We start from the raw sequence: 22,194 nt of genomic DNA, 5'->3' as shown, positions 1-22,194 counted from the left end.
GTGGGAGCTGCGCAGGCGCAGTGAGAGCGGCAACATGGCGTCCAGGCCCAAGCGGCGAGCAGTGGGTAGTGGGGCTCCGCAGCCCCCCGGTGTCCCGGTCCAGCGCGACGAGGAAGGAGAGGAAGATGAAGTGGAGGATGAGGACGAAGACGATGAAGACAGTGACGAAGAGGAGGATGAAGACGAGGGCGTCGACGAGGTGAGAAGCACACGCGACCCCAGTTTGGTTTGTGTCTGGGAAAAAACTTTCTGGCCGCCAAAGCCGTGTGACTGTGTGAGCTGCTCGGAGTAGCGCCTGCCAGTACCTGAGGGTCTGTAAGCAGAAACTGGGGATGGTAAAAGTGCCCAGCTCGGGTTCCACTTGAGTCTTTTACACATTACAGCCACAGAGATGATTTTCAGAAGTCCTACGCCGCGGGTTCGGCCCCCTTCCATCTTTCCAGGAGACCCACCACAACACTTTCCTCAGTGGCTTTCTGTAGTTCTTCGGCTAAAGCCCCAAATCCATACAAGAGCCTGCAGTTTATTCTCTGCCCACCCTGCAGCCACATGTTCTTGTTGCTCGCCTCACTCCGCGGCCCTCTTTCCGTTTCTCGAAGGCCTGTCCGTTTTATCGAGAGCCTTTTCCGATGCTCTTCTTCATCTTGCAGTGTTTTCCCGTCCTTGTTTAGATCTCGACTAAGCTGTATCTTCTTCCTCCGGGGCATCTGACCCTGCCCCACTCACCGGGTCCTGGTGGTGGGTTCTCATAGAACCTGTTCCTTTTTTCCAGAATATCTCCTGCCATACTGCTTGGCATTATAGGTACTTAATATTTGTTGAATGAATAATTAGGACTGAATGATCCTTAAGGGCACTAAATGCCCAGTAGGGACCTAAAACTTAGTGGGTGCAAAGCAGAATTTGTAATTCATGCTCCAGCTCCCAGTCTTTGCTATTTTTGTAAGTGGTTCTGGTATTCGCCAAGTTGCTCAAACCCAAAACCTGGTAACTTTAATTCCTCCCTTTTTGCATCCCACATCCAGTCTATCAATAAATCCTGTTAGCTCTACCTTCATACCCAGACACTTTTCATCATTGATTTACAGTCTTAGTCCACGCTTCCATCATCGCCTGACTGGACTCCTGTCGTAATCTCAGTAGCTTGCTTTCTTCCATTCTTGTTCCCGTACTGTTTCTACACCTGGAGCCAGAGGGTGCATTTTATTTTATTTTATTTTTTACACGATATTAGGGATGCTAAATACCATACTTTGAAGTTTATTTATTTATTGTTTAGTAATCTCTGAGGCCAATGTGGGGCTCCAACTCACAACCAAGAGTCATATGCTCTTCCTACTGAGCCAGCCAGGCACCTCCAGAGAGATCTTTTTAAAATGTAGGTCTGTTCTCTTTTTCCTGTTCAGAACACTCCACTGACTTTCCATTTTATTTATAGGAAAATCCGAAGACCTCCTGGTAGATGGACAGAAAGGTAGCTAGTGTGGCCACAACAGAATAAGCAAGAGAGACTGATGGGAAATCAAGTCAGAGATAAACATGAGTCAGGATTAAGGCTGAGACTGGCGTGGGTATTTGGTAAATTTCCAGTGAACAGAGCTTTCCCTTAGAAATCAGCTCTTTACTTTAGTCCCTTGTCTTGAATGTGGTCTCACCTTTTTTTACTTAGAACTTTAATTGGCTGTTTTGCTCACTTTGGGTTATAGAAATCAGTGCTTCTTGCATTGACATAGATAGTCTGTCATCCTCCAGTGATTAAAAATTAGTGTGAGAATGATCGTTGACTGTAGTGTAAGAAAACAGATACTTATATATACTGTTGGTGGGAGTATAATTTGTTGCAGTGTCTTTGGAGGGCAATTTGACAGTATCTGTCAAACTTTAAAATGTATACATCCCCTGATAACAGTAGTTGGACTGGAAAGAATTTATTCTCCAGTCATAATAATAATCATGCTGTTCCAGGCTCCGTGCACCTTGTAGTAACTCATTTAATATTTACATCAACCCTCTGAAGTTAGCAGTTACCACCATTTAAGACGGCGGATACACAGCAAGTTAAGTGTAGACAGCCTGTGCAGTGCAGTCTATGTAGGGGAAGGAAGAAACAGGAAATAAATTTGATTATGTGTCAAAAACCTCTTGAAAGATGAACTTACTGATAGTAACCTTTGAAGAGTAGAAGTTGGGGGGTGGGTAATAAGACTTCCAACTCTGTAACCTCCATGCTCTCTTGTAGTGTTTACCACTGGACTGTATTACTTTTTTGACTGAAGAAATTCTTAGAGCTTTCAGGGCGATGCCCTACACTTGGTGGATCTTGAGTCCTTTATTTATTTGGAGGGGGCTTTTAGTTGCTTAGAAGTTTGCTCATCCACAGCTCATTACCGTGATGAATAAATCCATGAGAATTATATTTGAAATTCAGAATCCCTCTCAGATCTGCTTTGTATATAAGGAAGGAAATGCGTGCATGTGTGTTTTAAGCCTGATTTAAAAAGAAGGGTGACTGGCTTTGAGGCAGCTAGCAGAGAAGTGAGAGCAAATGGGAGAGAGAACTTCAAGAAACAGGTCAGGGTACTGAAAAGATGAGAAGAAAAGCACTAGGCATGTTAAGTTCTTTTGGCCATGTGGTTAAGACTCTTGCTTCTGCTTAACGGAGACTGTTGGAGGGGAGCTTCAGAGGAAGGGGAGTTTATGGTAAGGATGCAAGGAAGGGTACCTTAGACCTCCAAGGGCAGGAGATTGGCGGGGCCTCAGGAAGGGCCTGGGTCCCCGAGCCTGGAATGCTGCGGAGAACCTGAGACTTCATTACATTTTTCTTCTCTACTTTGCAGCTCTTTGTTACATTCAAAATATTTGGTTATTTTTCTGTTTCTTCTCCACGTAGCGGAGAATAGAAAATACCAACAGCTTCCGAGATTTGTCACTCAAAAGAGCAAGCAGGTGAGATGCCACATTTAGTTTTAATTCTAAATTCTGTCACTTGGGAGTGAGTGGCAGGGCTCTGTTTCACAAAGATGGCTGTTTCCCCTGAAACCACGTGGATGGGGAGTCCATTCCCAGGGAAAGGGGTGCTGGGCAGTAAGCCCATTTGGTACTTGCTGCAGTGGCGGTGCCATCATAGCCTGGGATAGAGGTCGGAGACATCTGTCTAGAAGAGCATTGTTTAAAGAACTTATTTCTTTTTAAGGAATACATTCAATACCTGAATAGCGACAATTTGTTACCTGGTTTAGTTTGACCCAGTTTGGAACACGGTCTCTCACCCTACCCCCTGCGCTGTGTTGCTCACATAATCTGGCTGAGCCTACTTCCGGGAGGGAGTCAGGATTTGAAGTTTATAAACTGGCCTTGATATCCAGCCCCTGGCAAATTTTCACAGCTCAGGAATGCTTAAATGTATGCACAGTCAGGATGACAAGGCACAAGTAGGTGTGATTGACCTCTATGGCCTTCCTCAGCCGCAGCGCAAGTTCCAGAACCTACTAAACTTGCAAGTATGTGTGAATACTCTATTTTATTAGAACACTAAAATAAGTGTGTCACTTACCAAGGTATGATTTAGGACTGATCTTGGGTAGTGCTTATAAACCTCTTAGGTTTTGTTTTTGGTGTAAAGCAATCCTTTCATTTATTTATGGGACACTTAAGTGGCATCGCAGGCTAGATTCTGTTACTGTTTTGCAGAGAGATCAAGGAGCCCAGCCACACACAGCTTCATAGAGTCTCATGTACTCACTCACCATATTTCATCCTGCCTCAGGGCCTTAGTATGTGCTGTTCTCTGTGCCAGGAACTCATCCTCACTCCCAGCTCGTGTCACTTCTCTAAGGGAAGACTTTCCTGACTTACCTATTTTTCAAGCTGTTGTAGCACTGTGTACCTGTGTTTCTAGCATGTATAGTTGAAACTTTACATTTAGTCTATGTTCCCCCCTAAACTGTATAAGCTCCATTAGGGCAGGACCATTCATGTCTGCTCTGCTTACCTTTTCATTGCGAGTGCCTGGCACAGTGCTTGGTACGTGGTGGTTCTCAGCATTTGTCAAGTGAATGAGGCGTAGCCTCGGGTGCATGGGCTGAATCAAGCGCTCGGCAGTGCCAGGACTTTGGAAGTGATTTTGCTCTTTGCTCATCCTTACTGCAGTCAGGTAAATAATTTCTTCGTGTGGCTGCTGTGACTGTTTTATCCAGAGCAGACTTTCTCTACATTGAAACTAGATCATTCTGAGTTTTTTGTTCTTCTCAGGCTTTTGTGTCAAATCAGGAGAAGGCTTGAAGATGCTTTATAACCTGTGCAGATGGCAATCTTGGCAATATTTTTGCCTATTTGAAGCCTAGACAGTTCTTTAGATAACATTTTCTTCGTGTCCTTTTTCTGGCATGTTCTGTAGATAGAGGTAGAGGGAAAAGAAGAATCTGCAAAGTAGAAAATAATGCCTGAATTATGTTAGGAAGTTATGTGTGATGACCAATTTTGTGTATGATTTGGTGTAGGAAAGACGTTAGGGTTCGAAGCTGACAGCCAAGAAAGAATTCTGGAGATATCTTTGGTGCAAAAAGGTGGTTTTATTAAAGCATGAGGACAGGACCTGTGGGCAGAAAGAGCTGCACTGGGGTCATGAGCATTGGCCCTTTATATACCTCCAAGTTGGGGGGGGGTTAGGGATAGTGTAAGTCTCTAAGGAATTTTGGAAGCAAGGTTTCCAGGACCTTGAGGGGGCTAGCTGTTGTTGGGAAAGGGCCATTTATTACTGTCTAATAAAACCTGAGTCATGAGACCCTTCAGATGTCTATTGGTGGGTCATATGCTTGGGATGATTGCCAACATGTATCTTGGGGGGGGGTAGAGGTGAAGTTTCCAAAGGAATTTTTATATGTTAAAGTAGACTTGCAGGATCCTGAGGGTTGGGCTAAGATGGCTTGTTGCCCTCAGTATTAAGGAGGCAGTTGAGTCCCTAGAGGAAGGACACTCTGCCTGTTTCAAGGACTTGTCAGTGGGCTGTAGGTAGTAAGGAGATTTAATAATTTTTTTTTCTGCCTTTGTTTCCCGCGTCATTATTCACAGGAAGTGAATGTTGAATTTGAAGCTTATTCCATCTCCGATAAGGATTATGACGGAATTAAGAAATTACTGCAGCAGGTATGGTCTTTAACGCCCTACACACCGATTTGCTCCTCTGAGAAAATCCTGGCCATTCAACACAAGCTAGGTCAAATTTCATCCTTTATTTTAGAATTCCCATTCCTCTTTTCTACCCTGCAGAGAAGAAAGGATTGTTTCTCTTCTCTTCCAAGGCTTACTCCCCTTTGAGCTTCTGATTAATGTGTTAATCAACACCCTGTGTCCTAAAATACCTTCCTTTTCATGTGCTAATTCTTTGAGCTACTCTACTGTTTTTCTCTTACATCCAGACTTTGTGGGGCAGAAGAATTAATCCCTAATAGTCCTGTGGGCTGAGTGCACCGGCCTGTCCTGCGAATCCCTGCTTGCTGCTTTTACACTGGCCTTACCCCATGTAACTGGCTTTGGTTTTGCTCTGCATAGCCTCCAGTTCCCCTCACCAAATTCTTTGGCCTTTTGTCCATCCTTCTCCTTCTCTCCCCCACACCTCCTGTAATACCACTGACTGCCTCCTCAACTTCAGTGCCTTTAGCTTTGATTCTCCTGGGCTTTTCCTTTCCTCCTGGGATTGCTCTTCTGAGTTGTCATTGATATTTCATTATTTGAGTATGGATATTAGACGTCTTATTAAAAATTGTGCTTTGATTTTCATTTAAAATGAGTTTTTTTTCTCTTCTTAGCTTTTCTTAAAGGCTCCTGTGAACACTGCAGAACTAACTGATCTCTTAATTCAACAGAACCATATTGGGAGCGTGATAAAGGTAAGCAGGACAGTCATGTTCTGATTAAATTATTTTTTTGTCCTGTTAAGATTCTCCTGATGTTTAACTGGTGGGCCAGGAGCTCAAACTGGGAAGAGGTGTTACTGGAGGAAGGAAGACTGGTTAGAAAGCCATTCCAGTAATTTCCAAGATTACTGAACTCAGGAATCCCGAGACTGGCAATGGCTAGTAAGAGAAGGGGGCGATTCGGCAGATATTTGGGAATTGAGATATGATGGGGCTTAGTGGGTGACTGGTCGGAGTGAGGTGAAAGGACTCAAGGGTGGCTCCCAGGTGTCTGGCTCCAGCCACCAGCATTGCAAACATGGAGGAGGAGGTGGTCGGGGGAACGTGAGTCGGGGTGTGCACATGCTGAGTTGGATTTGCCTGTGATGCATGCCCGGGAGGTGTGAGCAGTGGCTGGAGACGTGGGCGTTCTTAGCAGCTGGATGTTACCCGGTGGGGGGGGGGGGGGGCGGGCGGACGCTGCTGACACCACCGTTACTGGGAGGAGTAAGTCAGTGCCAGAGTCCTCAGAGGAGCCCCGGTGGGGGTCCTGGTTGGGGTGGGGGTGACCTGGAAGGGAGTGGCGTCAAGCACTGGAGGGAGATTTTGGAGGAGACACAGCAGGAGGGTGAGTCCTGCCGCTGCTGCTCCCGATGGTGCTTTCGGTTTGCTTAACAAACTGCCCACGGTTTAGTGTCATAGAATAGCAGCGGTCATCGGTTTGGCTCATTTGCACAGAGCTCAGTGAGGACAACTCCTGTCTGCTCTGTGTCGCATTAGGTACAGAGGGTCAGCGGGGGGCCAGAGGATTCACTTTCAAGATGGCTCACCCACGTGACCGGCATGTTGGTGCTGCTGTCCACGGGGAGCCCTGCCGGGACTGTGGGCCAGGGGCCTTTGTTCCCCTGCAGTGCGGGCCCCTCCACAGTGGCTGCGTTCCAGGATTGAGCAGCCCCGAAGAACCAGGCACAAGTGCACAGCACTGTATTTCCGCTGTCCTCTTAATCAGATGTGAAGGTCTGCACAGGTTCAAGGGGAGAGTGTGTGGACCCCACCACTTGGAGGGAGGAGGGGCGAGGTGCCTTTGTCAGAAGAGAACGTGGGACTGGAGCTGTGGCAGCAATCGTGGAAAATAGAATCTGCCACGGTGACCTTGGTTCGTTTGCATCTCTGAAAACGAGGATGGTCCTGGTCCCTACTCCGCACGGTGGTGCGGAAGCAGCAGGAGTTGCTGAGCACATGGTGCTTGGCGCCGCGGCGCATGGCGAGCGCTGGAGTGGCGGCGCCCACGGTCGGTGTCTCCTCCCATCCCGGCACGTGCCGTCTGGGTCGTGGTACAAAAGCAGCGGCCCTTCAGTCTGGTGCTCACACCCACCGCCTCACCTTTAGCCATTTCCCTTTGTTGTCAAAGCTGAAGGTCTTGAAAAAGTTGGCATTTGCAGCCTCTGCCTCCTCTCCTAAACACCCTGATCCGGTTTTTCCCACCAGTACTCCACTGAAGTTCTGGAACTGTCGGATAGGGTCACCAACATCCCTGTTACTAAACCTCATGGCACGAAATGTAAAGAAAGTGAAGGGACTAGCACTGCCAGTCGCTTCCTTCTATTAGAGCAATGGGAAGGGCAGGCCTCTTTCACCAAAACGTGTCCCCTCCAGCCATCAGTGTCTGTAGACGTGCTGACAACACTGACTCCCATCTTGTTCGTGCTTGCCGTGACCTCCTGTGGGGCAGTGCTCTGGGCCCCGGGGAAGTTAACGCATGCCCTGACCAGAATGCGGAAGTCTTGTTCTGAACTTCCATAAAGAGGTGCACTGAAGGCCCCACCTTAGACAACTACCCTGTGACCTTCCCACCAGGCCCCTGGCTCCGTCGGAGCTGTGGGTTGAGGTCCGGGCTGCGTGAGAACAGCTGCCTGGTGCCAGGATCGTCCACCACCTGATCCCTTTGTCGGTAATAGACCCTGAGTAAGACCTAGTGGTGTGGAGTGGCTTGCTTCAGTTTTCCGTCCTTGGTGCCTTGTCAGTGCGGAGGAGACGTTACTGGCCCTTCTCCGCCTTCTAACTGTGTCCTAAGACCGTCCAGCAAGAAACTGTCACTTTTATCCTTGCAAGAGCTTGCTGTCAGCGGGGGATTCAGCCTTCGCCGGGATGGTTACACAAATAACTTCACAGCGACAGTTATGGCTTTTGGCTTCCACAGAGGTACTTGAGGTGTCCCAGCGAGAGACTTCTGTCCCTAGTGGTGGTCTTTTATAGCCTGGCTCAGCACTTTCACTGTAGCCTCTGGCCCGGGGGGGGGGGGGTTGGACTCTTGTAGAGAAGGCAGATCCTAGGGCTGTGGAGGGGAAAGGGCAGGGGGAGGGCCATGAACTGCACCTGCGGGTTGTGTGGAGAGAGATTCCAGGGTCAGGTGTTAGGTGGGGTTGCTCGGGACTTAGGTCCTAGGAATTGTGTTGAACCACGAGGCTGGAGGGATGAGAGGAGATGTGGGAAGGGGCGGTGAATGGGTCAAGCAGACAGGGCTCTTGCTGAGGGGAAGCAGGTGGTCATGGATGAGGCTGATGGGATATTGACCCCGGCTCCATGGAGAGGCAGCTGCCGTGTGGTGTTGCCTTGATGGCTGACGACCGGTCAAGGACCATGGAGCGTGCTTCAGGGCATGCTAACTGCTTGTGAGCCCAGTGGCCATTTGGGGGATCTCTTTTCTTTTCTTTTCTTTTTTTAATTTCTTTTCTTTTTTTATTTATTTTTTAAGATTTTATTTATTTATTTGAGAGAGCACAAGCAGGGGGAACGGGGAGCAGTAGAGGGAGAGGGAGAAGCAGGCTCTCCACCAAGCAGGGAACCCAATGCGGGGCTCAGTCGCAGGACCCTGAGATCATGACCTGAGCTGAAGGCAGACACTTAACCATCTGAGCCACCCAGGTGCCCCCCCCCCTTTTTAAGGTAAGTTCTCTGCCCAACCGAACTCACAACCTTGAGATCAAGAGTTATGTGCCCCTCCGACAGCCAGCCAGGTGCCCCAGTTTGGGGGATTGCTTAGGATTCGACACTGAGGGTCCCTTTTCCTCCCCCTGGCCCTGTCGGTACTGCATGGGTTCTGCTGCAGTAGGTGGGAGACTGTGATGTGCAAGACCTCTGTCTCCTGTTGATTTTTTTTTTTTTTAAAGATTTTATTATTTATTTGGCAGAGGTAGAGACAGCCAGCGAGAGAGGGAACACAAGCAGGGGGAGTGGGAGAGGAAGAAGCAGGCTCATAGCGGAGGAGCCCGATGTGGGGCTCGATCGCACAAGCCGGGATCATGCCCTGAGCCGAAGGCAGACGCCTAACCGCTATGCCACCCAGGCTCCCCTTGTCTCCTGTTGATCTTGAGGGACTGGGGCTGGTGGACATGTTCTCTTCTTTCCATCCCCTCTCCCTTCACGGCCCTCTCACAGGTGGTGTTTGTGTCGTCCTGAGTTACTGCCCTGCTCTGTTAGTCCAGCCTCTTGATTCGTAGAGCTCGAAACGGCTCTCATGTTGGCACAGTCTTATTTCCTCGGCCACCCCCTGCCCCCAGTTCCCACAAGAAGAAACTGGTGGTCTTTTATAGCCTGGCTCAGCAGAGATGCTGGTTTTGAAGCCTGGCAGCCCCTTTGCCCGAATCCCCCTTCAGTGGCCATGCCAGCTTAGATCCGGGAGCCACTTCCTCAGCTCTCTTCCGTGTGGCCAGGCCCCTTCAGTCACTGGTCTGACGTCCTGGCCCCACAGAGGCACCTGCCGCCCGAAACGCCCCTGCTGCTTCAGCCGTACCCCAGTGAGCCAGTGGTGCTGCTGCGGGCAGCGGAGCTGTCAGTGCCTTCCCACAGAATAGTATCAGGGACACACGTGGGACAGTCGTGGGTCCCTGCCAGCCTAGGTGCTGGGGACGCTGTGAGAGCGCACAGCCTGAATAAGCACGTGTGTGCCACGTGGAAGACGTGGAGGGAGCACGAGGGCCCAGGGGCGGGGCTGTCAGTAGAGTCAGCAAGTTCACGTTGGAGTCAAGCATTTCAGTCTTTCTTCTTTGTGCCTAGTTCATTTCCTTTCTTGCCCTCTTTTTCTTTCCTGCTCATGTGGTAGGAGTAAGTGGCTCTCACGTGTTGTTCTCCCTCCCCAGTGCTCCAGACTGGCCTGTGCTGTGGAGGCGTGTGGGTGGGGGGGACCCTCGAGGAACGAGCAGGGCTGGCTACAGCCAGATCACTTAGAAGACAGACTGAAGTGGTTGATTTCAGGGGGTTTTATCTGGTCTGGATTTGTAATACATTGAGAGTCTGTTGTAAAGAAAATTTGGAGCAGGAAGCAGTCGTCCGCAGTGTATAAAGGGGAAGCAGAAGCAAGGGAGGTGAGCTGATAGGGTGAGGCCCACGGTCCTCAGCGTGCGATGCTTCCCCACGGCGACAGTAGCCATGGAAAGTGTGTTTGAAAACTGAAACGTGACTTGGTATTCTACTTCCTCCCAACCAAACGTACAATTTTAATTCTTTTTCTTTTTAAAATAGCAAATGGATGTTTCAGAAGACAGCGATGACGATGTGGATGAAGATGAGATTTTTGGGTTCATAAGTCTTTTAAATTTAACTGAAAGAAAGGTTGGTTTCACTGAGTGGCATCTGAGTGCCTGTTCCTTAGACCCAAATCACTTTTATTTAATGCATGACGACTGTTTTTAGATTAGACGATGAAATTAACAATAAGGATATGTGCTTTTGTGAAATCCTACTGTAATCTTTCTTCTTTAAGATTTTATTTATTTGAGAGAGGGAGAGCACAGAGGGAGAATGACAGGGAGAAGGTGACTCCCCGCTGAGCAGGGACCCCAACTTAGGGCTCGATCCCAGGACCCTGGGATCATGACCTTAGCCAAAGGCAGACACTTAACTGGCTGAGCCCCCCAGGCGCCCCCACTGTAATCTTTCTTTAACGTGAGTGTGTTTTTGTGCTGCATGATCTCTGTGGTGAAAGTCATGGCTCCTGGTGGTGTAGAGAACCATCCGGAACTGGGGTCCTGGTGTTGGTATTGACTCCGGAGCTGGTGGTGCTGCCGTCCGTGCGGCTCTTGCTTTGATGGTGAGGCTTCGTTGCCTCCTACGGCGGTGGGCACGTACTGACTTTCGCTCGCGTTTCCATGCATCTCTTTATTGACTCGCCGAGTTTTAATAAAAAAGGAAAACCAGCTGTTTACCCTCTTCAGAATAAGATGCAGGTCAGACTTCATCTTCAGGTTTTATGTGAACTTTCCAGTTACTTCCATCTGCCTTTACAAGAGGGGCTGGAATTGCTATACTAGTGTGTGGGTGTTGGTGTACAACTGTCAGCACTGCTCACGGGATTGTAAATAACCAGGTGTTTAAGCAGTCAACACTGAGGACGGTGCGATTTTGTTCTTATTTAAGATTTTATTTATTTATATATTAGAGAGTACAAGCAGGGGAAGCGGGGGTGGGGGAGAAGCAGGCGCCCCACTCAACAGGGAGCCTGATGTGGGACTCGATCCCATGGCCCTGGGATCATGACCTGAGCGGAAGGCAAACGCTTAACTGACTGAGCCACCCAGGCGCCCTGACAGGTGGGATTTTAAAGGCGGTGGCAGGAGACTGCCCTTACTGTAAGAAAGAGACAGCTCACACTTTGTGTTGTGCTCCACGTGTGGCCTGTAGTGAACAGCGAGCCTTGTCTTTGCTTCCTAGGGTACCCAGTGTGCTGAGCAAATTAAAGAGCTGATCCTGAGCTCCTGTGAGAAGAACTGTGGCAAGACCTTGGTGGAACAGCTGGACACACATTTGAACGACACGTCCAGGCCTGTGGGCTTTCTCCTCAGCGAGAGGTTCATCAACGTCCCTCCTCAGATTGCGCTGCCCATGCATCAGCAGCTCCAGTAAGAGCCCGGGCCACGTGCATCTGAACAGTCGCTGTTCCCGAGTGGGCTCAGCAGGGGCATTTCGACAGCCAGCTGCAGTGGGAAGCGCTCCGCGCGCCCCCTCGGCAGCCTGTGGCTCCGGGGGTTGGAGGATACCTCCTGCCAGAGGCGTGTCCCTTCTTTTCTTTTTCTTTTTTTTTTTTAAAGATTTTATTTATTTATTTGAGAGAGACAGATAGTGACAGAGAGCACAAGCAGGGAGGAGAGGGAGAAGTAGGATCCCCGCTGAGCAGGGAGCCCAATGTGGGACTCGATCCCAGGACCCCAGGATGGTGACCTGAGCCAAAGGTGGACGCTTCACCGACAGCCATTGAGGCGCCCGGCGTGTCCCTTCTTAACAGTGGGCTTCTTAATGACTTGTGACAGAAGTCTGAACAGTCTTACAAGATGTACGGGGTATAAACACAGATGAGTTTACATAGGCTTTTTAGTCCCTACTGGACTGAAGTTTTTGTCCTCTTCCCAGATTTCTGTGACATGGATACAATGCTGAACAATTATTCCAGTAATCAAAACTGGGTACAATTCGTCAGTTCCACTGGGATGTTTTGTAACTGAGGAAGCCATGGTCCTGCTACTTTGTCTCTGGCTTTTTGGGGTTTGCTGTTGGGTTTTTTTTTGTGTTTTGTTTCTTTCTTTTTTTTTTTTCTTTTTTTAAGATTTTATTTATGTGACAGAGAGACAGCCAACCAGAGAGGGAACACAGCAGGGGAGTGGGAGAGGAAGAAGCAGACTCCCAGCGGAGGAGCCCGATGTGGGACTCAATCCCGGAATGCCGGGATCATGCCCTGAGCCGAAGGCAGACGCTTTTTTTTTTTTTTTAAGATTTTTTTTATTTATTCGACAGAGATAGAGACAGCCAGTGAGAGAGGGACACAAGCAGGGAGAGTGGGAGAGGAAGAAGCAGGCTCATAGCGGAGGAGCCCGATGTGGGGTCGATCCCATAATGCCGGGATCACGCCCTGAGCCGAAGGCAGACGCTTAACCGCTGTGCCACACAGGCGCCCCCGAAGGCAGACGCTTAACGACTGCGCTACCCAGGTGCCCCTGTTTCGTTTTGTTTTAAAACGACCGTGAGCTCACAACTTGAGCCGAAACCAAGAGTCGGAAGCTCAACCGACTGAGCCACCCAGGTGTCCCTGTTGTACTTTTTTGATGCAGGGGTTTTGGGTTTACAACATTTTAATTGTTAAGAAGAGCTAAGAATTGGGATTGCTGTGCTTTGAGGTGGAGCAGGGTGGAAATGCAGACCGGCCCCCGGGCTGCACGGACACTGTTGCTCCGCGGTCGCGGTGCTTGTGTTTGCCCGCTAGTAGTTGGTGGGGATGTGAGGACAGGCTGAACCTTCAGGTGTCCCGCTTAACTTCATTGCTTTTTAGTTTTACTCTCATCCCCACCCTCCCAGTGCCCAGCTGCATTCATCGGACTTCTGCTGCGTGTTGTCTTCCTTTGTTTTTTTCTGCTCAGCGGGAGCTCACTTTTATTTGGTTTCACAGGAGCCTGATGTGCTCTCTCCTGCTCTATTAAAGCTGAAGTCTTTACATCTTTGATTAGCCAGATGCATAGGGACCACCATTCCCCTGTCTCTTGTAGAATCCAGGGGATCTGTGTCCTGCCACGCCTTTCTGCGGTATGTCAGGACTCTAGTCGCTGTGCCGGCCTCTAGTGCTTGGAGACTAGTCGTCACATGCTCTCATGGCATTGGTTGCGGCTCTGTGCCTTCGTGGCTCTGTTAAACACTGGTTTTAGAAACCCAGATTCTTACCCGTTTGTAACTTCGGCAGAGGCAGAGCAGTGACGTGGACGGAATTTTAGACTCCTGTCACTTGCCGTGTGTCCACAGCTCAGCATCGTCTGAGGGATTCGTCCTGCTGCTCGCTGTCAGACACGGCCACAGCCCATCACAGGTGCAGCTGGCTACATAAGTAAAACTCCGGGCTGTAGAAGTGTCCAGATCTGATGTCTGTCCGTCACGCCTGTGCCGGAGACGGCAGAACCCCCTGCAGAGGCCTCACTGGCTTTCCCTGTGCTCTGGTTTGTTGACGGATTCACCGGGCTCAGCAAGCAGACCTTCTCTGTGTTATGCTTTGTAGGAAAGAACTAGCAGAGGCGCACAAAACCAACAAGCCATGTGGGAAGTGTTACTTCTACCTTCTGATTAGCAAGACGTTTGTGGAAGCTGGAAAAAACCACTCCAGAAAGAAAGGGAACAACCAGGAGAAAGAGGAGTTAATGTTTGCAAATGCAGAGGAAGAGTTTTTCTATGAGGTAAGACTGTCCTGTTTTCTTCTATTTGTTTGAACGTAGACGAGGATTTTCTTGACAACAGGCAGGATTGACTGCTGTCCCGTTTATGGCAGATGTGAGGGCGGCTGCTCTTTCTCCGGACTGCTAGCAGCTGGTGCGCAGTGCCGTGCCCACACCCAGTGCCTTCCCGGCAGGTTCGTCACCGGCCCCAGCCCCAGGGTGGAGGTGGGGAGGAGAGAAGCTGTGAATGTTGAATGGTGATCGGGCACTCCCGATACACTTACTCTCGAAGATCAGTAATTCTGGAACCACTTCACGAGGTAGATGTCAGTCCTGGTTTACCAGTGAGGACATTGAGTCTGAGGGAGATTAGAGCCGTTATCTGAGGTCATGCTGGTGGTTGATGGGAAAGCTGGGGCAGCCCCTGCTCCCCAGTGATGGCTTATTTGCTTCTCTGTGCCTTTGGTCCTGGATGTCCTTCCACTTGTGGGATTTCTAGCACTTTCCTGCAGAAAGGTGGCTTGTGCCATCATGGATAACCAGACATGAGAGAATATGCTTTCTCACCCTGATCTCTTCTCAAAAATGTTAAATAAATCTGAGGGGTAACTTATTTTCCTGGATTAGAGGACATCTGTCACTACTTTTTTTTTTTTTTTAAGATTTTATTTATTTATTTAAGAAGGAGAGAGACAGCCAGCACAAGCAGGGGGAGCTGCAGTGGGAGAGGGAGAAGCAGGGTCCCCCTGAGCAGGGAGCTGGACACGGGCTCAATCCCAGGAACCTGGGATCATGACTGAGCCAAAGTCAGATGCTTAACCTGCTGAGCCACCCACGTGCCCCCCCATCTGTCACTACTTTTAAAAAGCTCTCGACTAAATACTAAAATACCACAGATTCAGCTCTGCCCTGGTTTTTCAGGAAGTAGTGAAAATTTAATTTTTATGCCTGAGCACCTTAGGCAGGTAGTTTCAGGGAAGGCTGGATGGGTTTTAAGATGGCCTGGGACAGCTTGATGCCAAGGGAGCAGCCAGGACAATGAGGAAAACCAGTGTTGGAAGACCATTCTTCTCATTAATTGTCAAATGTTACAAGTCTTCATTTCACTTTTCTGTTGGCAAGATTGAGAGTCACATGAGAATGAATATGAATGGGTATGAGTGACTTCAGAATTACAAACACTTATGAATGGTGGTAGCATTGCGTCTGTTAGCTGCTGCTCACCTCTTAGGACTGGGACACTGCTCCATGCTTCTCTGTGGGTTAGAAGTCTGGTGAGCATTTTGTAACTTCTGCCTGAATATCCTGTTTGAGCCTTTTTTTTTTTTTTTTTTTTTTTTTTTGCGCTTCTGTTCAGATTTTTAAACACATGTCAAACAGTATTCCTTGCTGCCATGTAAATAAGTTTTGCCTTTAGGTTGTCTCAATTTTTAACTTAAGATTATATATTTGGTTCAGAAGGCAATCCTGAAGTTCAACTACTCGGTGCAGGAAGAGAGTGACACTCGTCTGGGAGGCAGGTGGTCCTTTGATGACGTCCCGATGAAGCCCTTGCGAACCGTGATGCTGATCCCAGGGGACAGGATGAACGAGATCATGGATAAACTGAAAGAGCACCTCTCTGTCTGACCCATTGACCGTGGACAGCAGTGCCGTGGTTTTGTGTTTGTAAAATTACCAGAAAACAGGTCAGATTTACTCAGAAACTCATGACTTTATTCAGAATAAGGTCCTCTACAAAAAAGTAGGGCTCTGTCACCTGTGTCTGTGACACATTTACAAAATAGCTTTTTTAAAAAAAATTTGGTCAAATTATGAATGGTTGATTAAAAGCTTTTCCAATAAGAAGGAAAACTTGGAGTCGTAATTTAAAGAACTCAATAAAAACTTCTATTTTTTATTTTTAAATAATATACAAAGTGTTATTTTTTCCAGACTCTGGTGTGGGGTGCGCTGTCCCTGTTCAAGCTGGGCGCACTCAGCCGGCGGAGCGCCGCGCAGGCCAGCGGGGGCACTTACTGCGCGTCTGGCTTCCTGCGGAAGATTCTGAAGAGTCACTGGATGGTGCATCTCTGCTCAGTAGTCTCAGGGCACTTCTCACACATTTTCTGTTCCTTTTTCGTCGTTGACAGAGGTGAAAGGTGATCCATTACCTGGTGGAGAATATCCTTACTTTCGCTGGGAGGCAGGTTGCTGAAATAGTACGGCGGCGCCAGCTGCATGAATCTGTTGAAAACAGAGAGGTGATTTTTTTCTTTTTTGGTGAGAAATACCAAACCGTGTGGGGACTTCCCGCCCCTGGAGAATCTACTTGTAGACCTGGTATTGAATTTGAACTCTTCTGTCTCTGTCTGCCTTTGCAGAATAAATACTTCCAGTGGTTTTCATGGAACCGGTCCAACTGCATTTCTAGAATAAGCTGGCTTCTCTCATGTTATGCTACACAGTGGGTGATGCCCACCACGCCCCACGAGGGGAAACCGACCTGTCCCCGAAGGCCCAGCACAACATGGGAAAGATTAGATGAGGTGTTCTGGAGAACTGTGGGTGGGTAAGACAGGGAGCATCTTTGCCTCTGTCTCTTACTAACTAACTACCACTCCCCGTCCAGCTACTAGTTCCTTTTGGTTGCTGCCCTGAACATCACTCTCCGGGTAAGAGTGTACATTCCCGTGGACCCGCGTCTGCAGTGGCACCAAAAGACTCGTTCTTCATTCTCACCACTGCCCCTGCGGTTCACTCGTGTAGCAGCCGAGTCCTCTTTAAAAGTATACGGAGAGGACGTTACTCCTGCTTAAAACTCTCAAGTCGTTTCGTACTGCGCTTAGGATAAATTCCAGACCCTCACGTGGCCCACAAGCCCTACACCTCCGGTACCCGCCCGTCTCCCACCTCCCCTTCACCCCTTCCGCACCGGCTCTGGTCATGGTGGCGCGTCTGTTCTGAGGGGGCTGAGCTCATTGCTCAAGGTCCGCACCTGCAAACTTCTTTGCAGCCTTTTGTTCCTTTTAAGAGGCATTATGCTCTGTTACATATTTCCACACTGTATTTTTTTTTTTTTTTTAAGTAATTGCTACACCCAGCGTGGGGCTCGAAGCCGTGACCCCGAGATCAAGCGTCACGTGCTCCACGGACCGAGACAGCCAGGAGCCCCTTTGCATGGTATATAATTCGTGTTGCGATCCCAAAGAGAGGAACATTTAGATCCTCATCCAGAGAGACCTGCTGTAAGTAGTTCCGCTCAGTACACGTTTAGGTTGGTGCCAGTGTAACCTGACTGAAAATGTAATAAAAGCCAAACGTGTCCTTTACTCAAGCGGGAGTTGAAAAGACCTCCCTTTTTTTCATTAAACTTACAGTTCAGGAGAGATTTCTGAGGTAATCCTGACGTAGTTGTTCTCAGATATGCTGAACTTGTGGAAGAGTACCCACTCTGGCATCTTCTTGGAGATGGAGTAGCCGGACAGGGGGTGCAGCTGAGCAACCTGCTTGTGCGTCAGCATCAAGTAGTTCCCCGATCCGTCCACATCCCGAGCGATCTACGAGCAGAGTGTTTAAGAAGAAGGATTTTGTGCTAACATGGAGATATACAGACAAAAATGTTCTAAAAAATTCCAAAGTATTTTGTTCAAAATAGTAAAAATTACAAGTCTGCCACCCATGTTTCCTATTTTCAGATCTAGAAAATAAGCCAAAAACAGGTTTTGCCCACAACTTTGAGGCAGGGATGATGTTATTAACATCAGTCATTCCAGGGCAGCGGGTGAAAAGCGCACAGCTCAAAGGCTGCTGTTGGGGTCGTTGAGAGCCAGCGTCGTAGCTGCCACGTTACGGGCAATACACTCAAATGTCAGGTGCTTTACGCTGGACGTTTTAGCCCAATACAGTAACACTGTGATGCAGGAACCTTCCTTTTCCATACATGAGGAGGAAGTTCATGTTAAAACGTCATTTTTTTCCCTATTAAGACCGCTTTAGAGTTTGAGCTGAAATACCATAATTTCTCTTACCGCGACGTGAAGAACGTGCTTATTTCTGCAATGTGCTTTAATTTAGGGGAGCTGCGTTAGGCAGCCGTCACTGGGGGGATGAAACAAATGAGACATTATCTGTATTTCCTTGTGTTGGGTATTAGTGTCACCGGTGAACGGTGAGATGAGGGACTGTATCCGATGCTCGGGCAAAGAGCGTGTTTTCCTAACTTCCCCCCTGTGATGAGAAAGGCCTTTGTCCTTTTGGACAAAGTGAACATACTCCGGCTTAGCCCTTCAGTTCCCTTGAGAGGAAGTATGTTTAAATACTAAATCTTTAGTAACATAGAAGGGTTTCCATTATTTAAAGTTAACACCAATAAAAGACTCCTAGGTGAGAGCTTCCTGACCGACTCTCCTGAACGTGTGAGATTTTGGAAAGGCCACACCGAAGGCCGCCATCCCCACTCTCACCTGCATGAAGTGACCCGACAGCAGAGCCTTCTTTATGTTCAGAGCGTTTTCCTTTGAGCCAAACGCTGGTTCTGCACAGGGAAGCTCGATTCGCTTGACGATTTCTAAGAGCTCGGCTCGGATAACGTCCGCCATCCTGAGAGCACAGCAGTTGAGGAAGTAATCATGACACCACTTTTCAACACAGTCTGGGAGGGAAGAAGAAGAAAAGATGATTTGTCATGAGCCCAGGCCAGGAAGGAGGTGAGACCTCGGTGTCTTCCCGTGAGCGGGTGGGGGGAGGCTGCAGGGATGCGTGCTCGCTGGCAAGGGCTCCAGCGGCCGTGGGGCTTCTGGAAGCGCACCCAGCTGTGGGAGCAGCGTGTTCCAGTGCCAGCCAATGCATCACCTTCACCGGCAGCTCCGAAGGGCGGCACAGGAGGCTGTCTCCCCAGCACACCCAAACTCGTTCCTAGTGTGTGGGGCCCGGGTTGGTTTGGTTTGGTTCCGAAGGTCTGTATTCTCTCTCACCGCCTAGTAGTGACTGTGGCTGTTCGGGAAAGCACAAAGCCCAGCTCTGACCCCAGGGCACTTAATACTTTTTAAATGGCAGTTCCTTTCTTCCCCTAACTCTGCAGGGTGGGAGCTGTGCTGTGCATGTCTCTGTGTCCCCGTGTCATCCGTGCCCATGCTAGCTCCCTGAGGGCTGGCCGACCCAAGTGGAGGAGTTCCACACGCACAGACAGATGCACAGCAACGAGCGTGGTCAGGGCCTCACGTGCCATTCCACTCGAGTGACTGACAAGGCTAGAGAAGGGTGAAGAACAACTCGGCTTTCTTTGGGGAAGGAAAGGGGGAAATCAGTCAATTTCTCAGAATCACACGCATTCACTTACGTTCACTGGTGGAATTCAGAGCTACGTCTTGGTAGGCCTTGTAAATGTTGATGAGGGTAAAGTGGTCTCCTTCGGGATGTAAAAATGTCTTCCAACAAGTCAAGGCAGCCTCCTCAGCTCCGTGTGGCAGATTAGAGAAGCAGCTGGGAGCTTTAAGATGCAAAAGTCACAAGGTCAGCAAGACTGGAGACCTGTGACCTGAGCACAAGACGCAGAGGGAGGGGCTCCCTGCTGTGCGTGCAGAACCGCTCCTGTCTACTCTGAATACATGTTATTCTTGCTTACTTAGAAATCCGAGAGATCTAGGGTGAGTTATCCTGTTTTTGTCCCTGTTTATGTTTGCCTCTGTCAGGTAGAGTGAGTCCCCTGCTGGTACCACAGTCAGAGCAGGGGACCCCTGGGGACCGGAGCCTCTCGGAGGCCCAGCCACAGCTTCTGGCCTGTGCTGCCAGTAAAAGGATACATTAAAACACAGAAAGCAAGAAGAATGAAGGAGGTAGGAAATAAAAACAGACACATAACTCTTTGGGGAAGAACACTTGTAGTGACACATTTTTCTTTCAATGTCTGATTAAGAAATTTACTGGATTTTGATTTTTTTCATACTAAGATAATTCGTCTAACTTTCTACTTTTTAAATCTATTCAAGTATTTCATTATCTCTTCAAAAGGTTAAGTGAATTGGTCAGTGTCTCTGTTAGGTTCTTAAATTTTTCAAAGGGCTCTCACTTAAATCTAGACGGGGACAGACTGACAACACGGAAAAGCAGCGCTCCCGGGGGAGTACCTGTCACCATGGCAGCGATCGTCAGCATCTCTTCCACACAGTCAAATTCACAAGAGGCGAGGATAGACTTCGAGAGCTGGGGGTCAAGAGGAAACTCTGACATGATGATCCCAAACTCCGAGAGATTCCCATCATTGTCCAGTGCTGCCAGGTAATCCAAGTCTTCCAGAGCCTGCATCAGACTTTCTGGGGCTAGCAGAGAAAAAAAATCACCACCTGTCTCCTAGAACCAAGATGGAGTGACAAGTCCTGGACCTCCCTCCTCCCCCCGCATGAAACAACCAAATAGTGGGCAAAACCCGTGAAATGACAGTTTGCAAGACAAAGAACGGCAGGCAGTGAAGGACAGTGATTGCTGAGAGGGGGACGCTAACAAGGTGAGCGCCACGACCACCCAGCGTAAGTGGAAGAGTTTCTCGGCTGCAGGGCCAGAAGGGGGCCTGGGTGGGGCCTGCTGGACTCCCTGAGCTACGAAGATAGTGCGCAGCGTCCAGGGAGGCTGAGGTGGCCAGAGCTCGCAGGTGGGACTACCTGACAGGACAGAGCCACACAGAGACAGGACTTGAAGATCCATGAAAGGTCTCCTCGATTGGTCAGCAGAACATGCAGAAGAAACGACGTCGGGTCACAGAACCATCCAGAGGATTAGAGGGAAAGTGCTGGGTGCTCACGTGGGATCTAGGACACTGACCATTTCTACCCACCAGACTGGGAAGTCGTGCAGTTCATGGGGTCCTGGGTAGGAGATGCAGACGGGAAGAACGGCCCCCACCCCGCCCCACGTGCACTCTCCAGTGCTCCCGAACGAATCCTAAAACCAGGACCTGAAAGGATCGTCCTGCAACCCAGGATAAAGGCCAAGAGTATTTATAGGAATACAAAATATCCAATACCCCAAAGAGCAAAATGTACAATGTCTAGCACCCCCCAAAAAAATTATGAGGCATGAAGAGCAGGAAAATACAGTCCCATAAATAAAGAGATAAATTAATCATCTGAAACTGACCCAGAAGCTGGAGAGACGACAGAAACAGCAGGCAAGGATGTTCAAGAGTTACCTGCCAGTGCAAATAAGGGCAGAAGGCTGATTTTCTCCAGACCTGCATTTCTTAAGTTTACAGAACATCAGTAATGGTGTGGTGTTCATCTTACACGCTTAATTCCCACCAAAAAAGATAATCCATTTATTCAACGCAACGTATTCCCCTTGCCCTTGCAGAAAAAGATGAGATGAATAAATGCATGTGGTTTTCACCTGTCCGGCAGGCGGTATAGCAATAAAGGCCAAAGAAGCAAACCACACAGCGTGAAGCTGCTGTCGTGTTCTGCCCCAGACACTGAAGGACTTCCGAGCACCCCCAGATCGCTTTCACCTGTCTCGGCTCCAGCAGGTGCATCGTGAGCAGGAGATGAACACCACGGGGACCCAAGAAGCAGTTTCACCGACTCCCATCTGGGAGCTCAATGTAACAAATAGTAAAAATTTCCTTATTTGATGTTCAAACACTGACTGCTAAGCTACTTATCAAAATTTCAGGCAAACTGAATAACTCAAAAGCCAGACACCAACTCAAATTTGCTACAATCCCCTCGTCACTAACAAGACGCCATGAAAACAGGAGGAGAAACCACTGCTGTGGGTCGAGAAATGGCTCACTGATGCCGACATGGAGTTGGTCAAGTCTCTAGTCCTGTCACTGAAGAAGAGCAGAGCAGGTGACAGGCCTGATCTCAACCTGTGACACATTAGTCACAAACAAAAGATCAGTTCTAGAAAAGCAGGTGTCAGGGCGGCAGGGGCTCTAAGAAGTAGCCCCCGGCGAACCTGCTCGGCCCTCAGACACCCACCGAAAGACCTGGAGCAGAGCTCTAATCCCCAGCTGGGAGAGAAGAACTTTAACTTCTCTGTTGCTTTTGAATTCTCTGAGATCTAACACGGAGCAGGGCAGGCTCCTGGGAGATTCCTGCCTTTCTCCGGGCTCTGCGCCCTCGGTCCCCCTGGGTGCT

The 22,194-nt window shown here is 49.0% G+C and overlaps 2 protein-coding genes across 6 annotated transcripts in view; one reads left to right on the top strand and one right to left on the bottom strand.

Annotated features, from left to right (window-relative positions):
- The first annotated feature begins 6 nt into the window (after positions 1-6).
- Positions 7-21,113, top strand: BCCIP (BRCA2 and CDKN1A interacting protein). Of its 4 annotated transcripts, none has more exons than XR_015724695.1 (9): positions 7-199; positions 5,071-5,145; positions 5,808-5,888; positions 10,416-10,505; positions 11,604-11,791; positions 13,927-14,101; positions 15,539-15,768; positions 16,016-16,323; positions 16,444-21,113. XR_015724695.1 is itself a non-coding variant. In XM_045809528.2 (7 exons), exons 1-7 carry the CDS (start codon positions 35-37, stop codon positions 15,707-15,709), a joined length of 945 nt encoding a protein of 314 aa, XP_045665484.2. In that variant the 5' UTR covers positions 7-34; the 3' UTR covers positions 15,710-15,927. The 4 variants fall into 4 exon arrangements, 1 of the variants encoding a protein (XP_045665484.2); XR_015724694.1 differs by having other exon boundaries at positions 16,016-16,627; positions 17,148-21,113; XR_006781805.2 differs by having other exon boundaries at positions 16,016-21,113.
- The window catches only part of DHX32 (DEAH-box helicase 32 (putative)), a 55,112-nt gene continuing 48,692 nt past the window's right edge, over positions 15,775-22,194 (bottom strand). For both annotated transcript variants that reach the window (XM_045809517.2, XM_045809516.2), the window contains exons 8-12: positions 20,188-20,379; positions 19,401-19,550; positions 18,526-18,713; positions 17,438-17,619; positions 15,775-16,306 (exon numbers count right to left, since the gene is read on the bottom strand). In XM_045809517.2, the coding sequence (XP_045665473.1) occupies positions 16,135-16,306; positions 17,438-17,619; positions 18,526-18,713; positions 19,401-19,550; positions 20,188-20,379 (884 nt within the window). In that variant the 3' untranslated portion in view covers positions 15,775-16,134. The remainder of the gene's footprint in view (positions 16,307-17,437; positions 17,620-18,525; positions 18,714-19,400; positions 19,551-20,187; positions 20,380-22,194) is intronic.

Source organism: Ursus americanus, chromosome 6 (assembly GCF_024610735.1).
Source record: "Ursus americanus isolate L20-20 chromosome 6, mUrsAme1.1.p, whole genome shotgun sequence".
NCBI lineage: Eukaryota > Metazoa > Chordata > Mammalia > Carnivora > Ursidae > Ursus > Ursus americanus.
The sequence above is the reverse complement of the archived record's forward strand: the minus strand, read 5'-3'. Positions and strand labels throughout refer to the sequence as shown.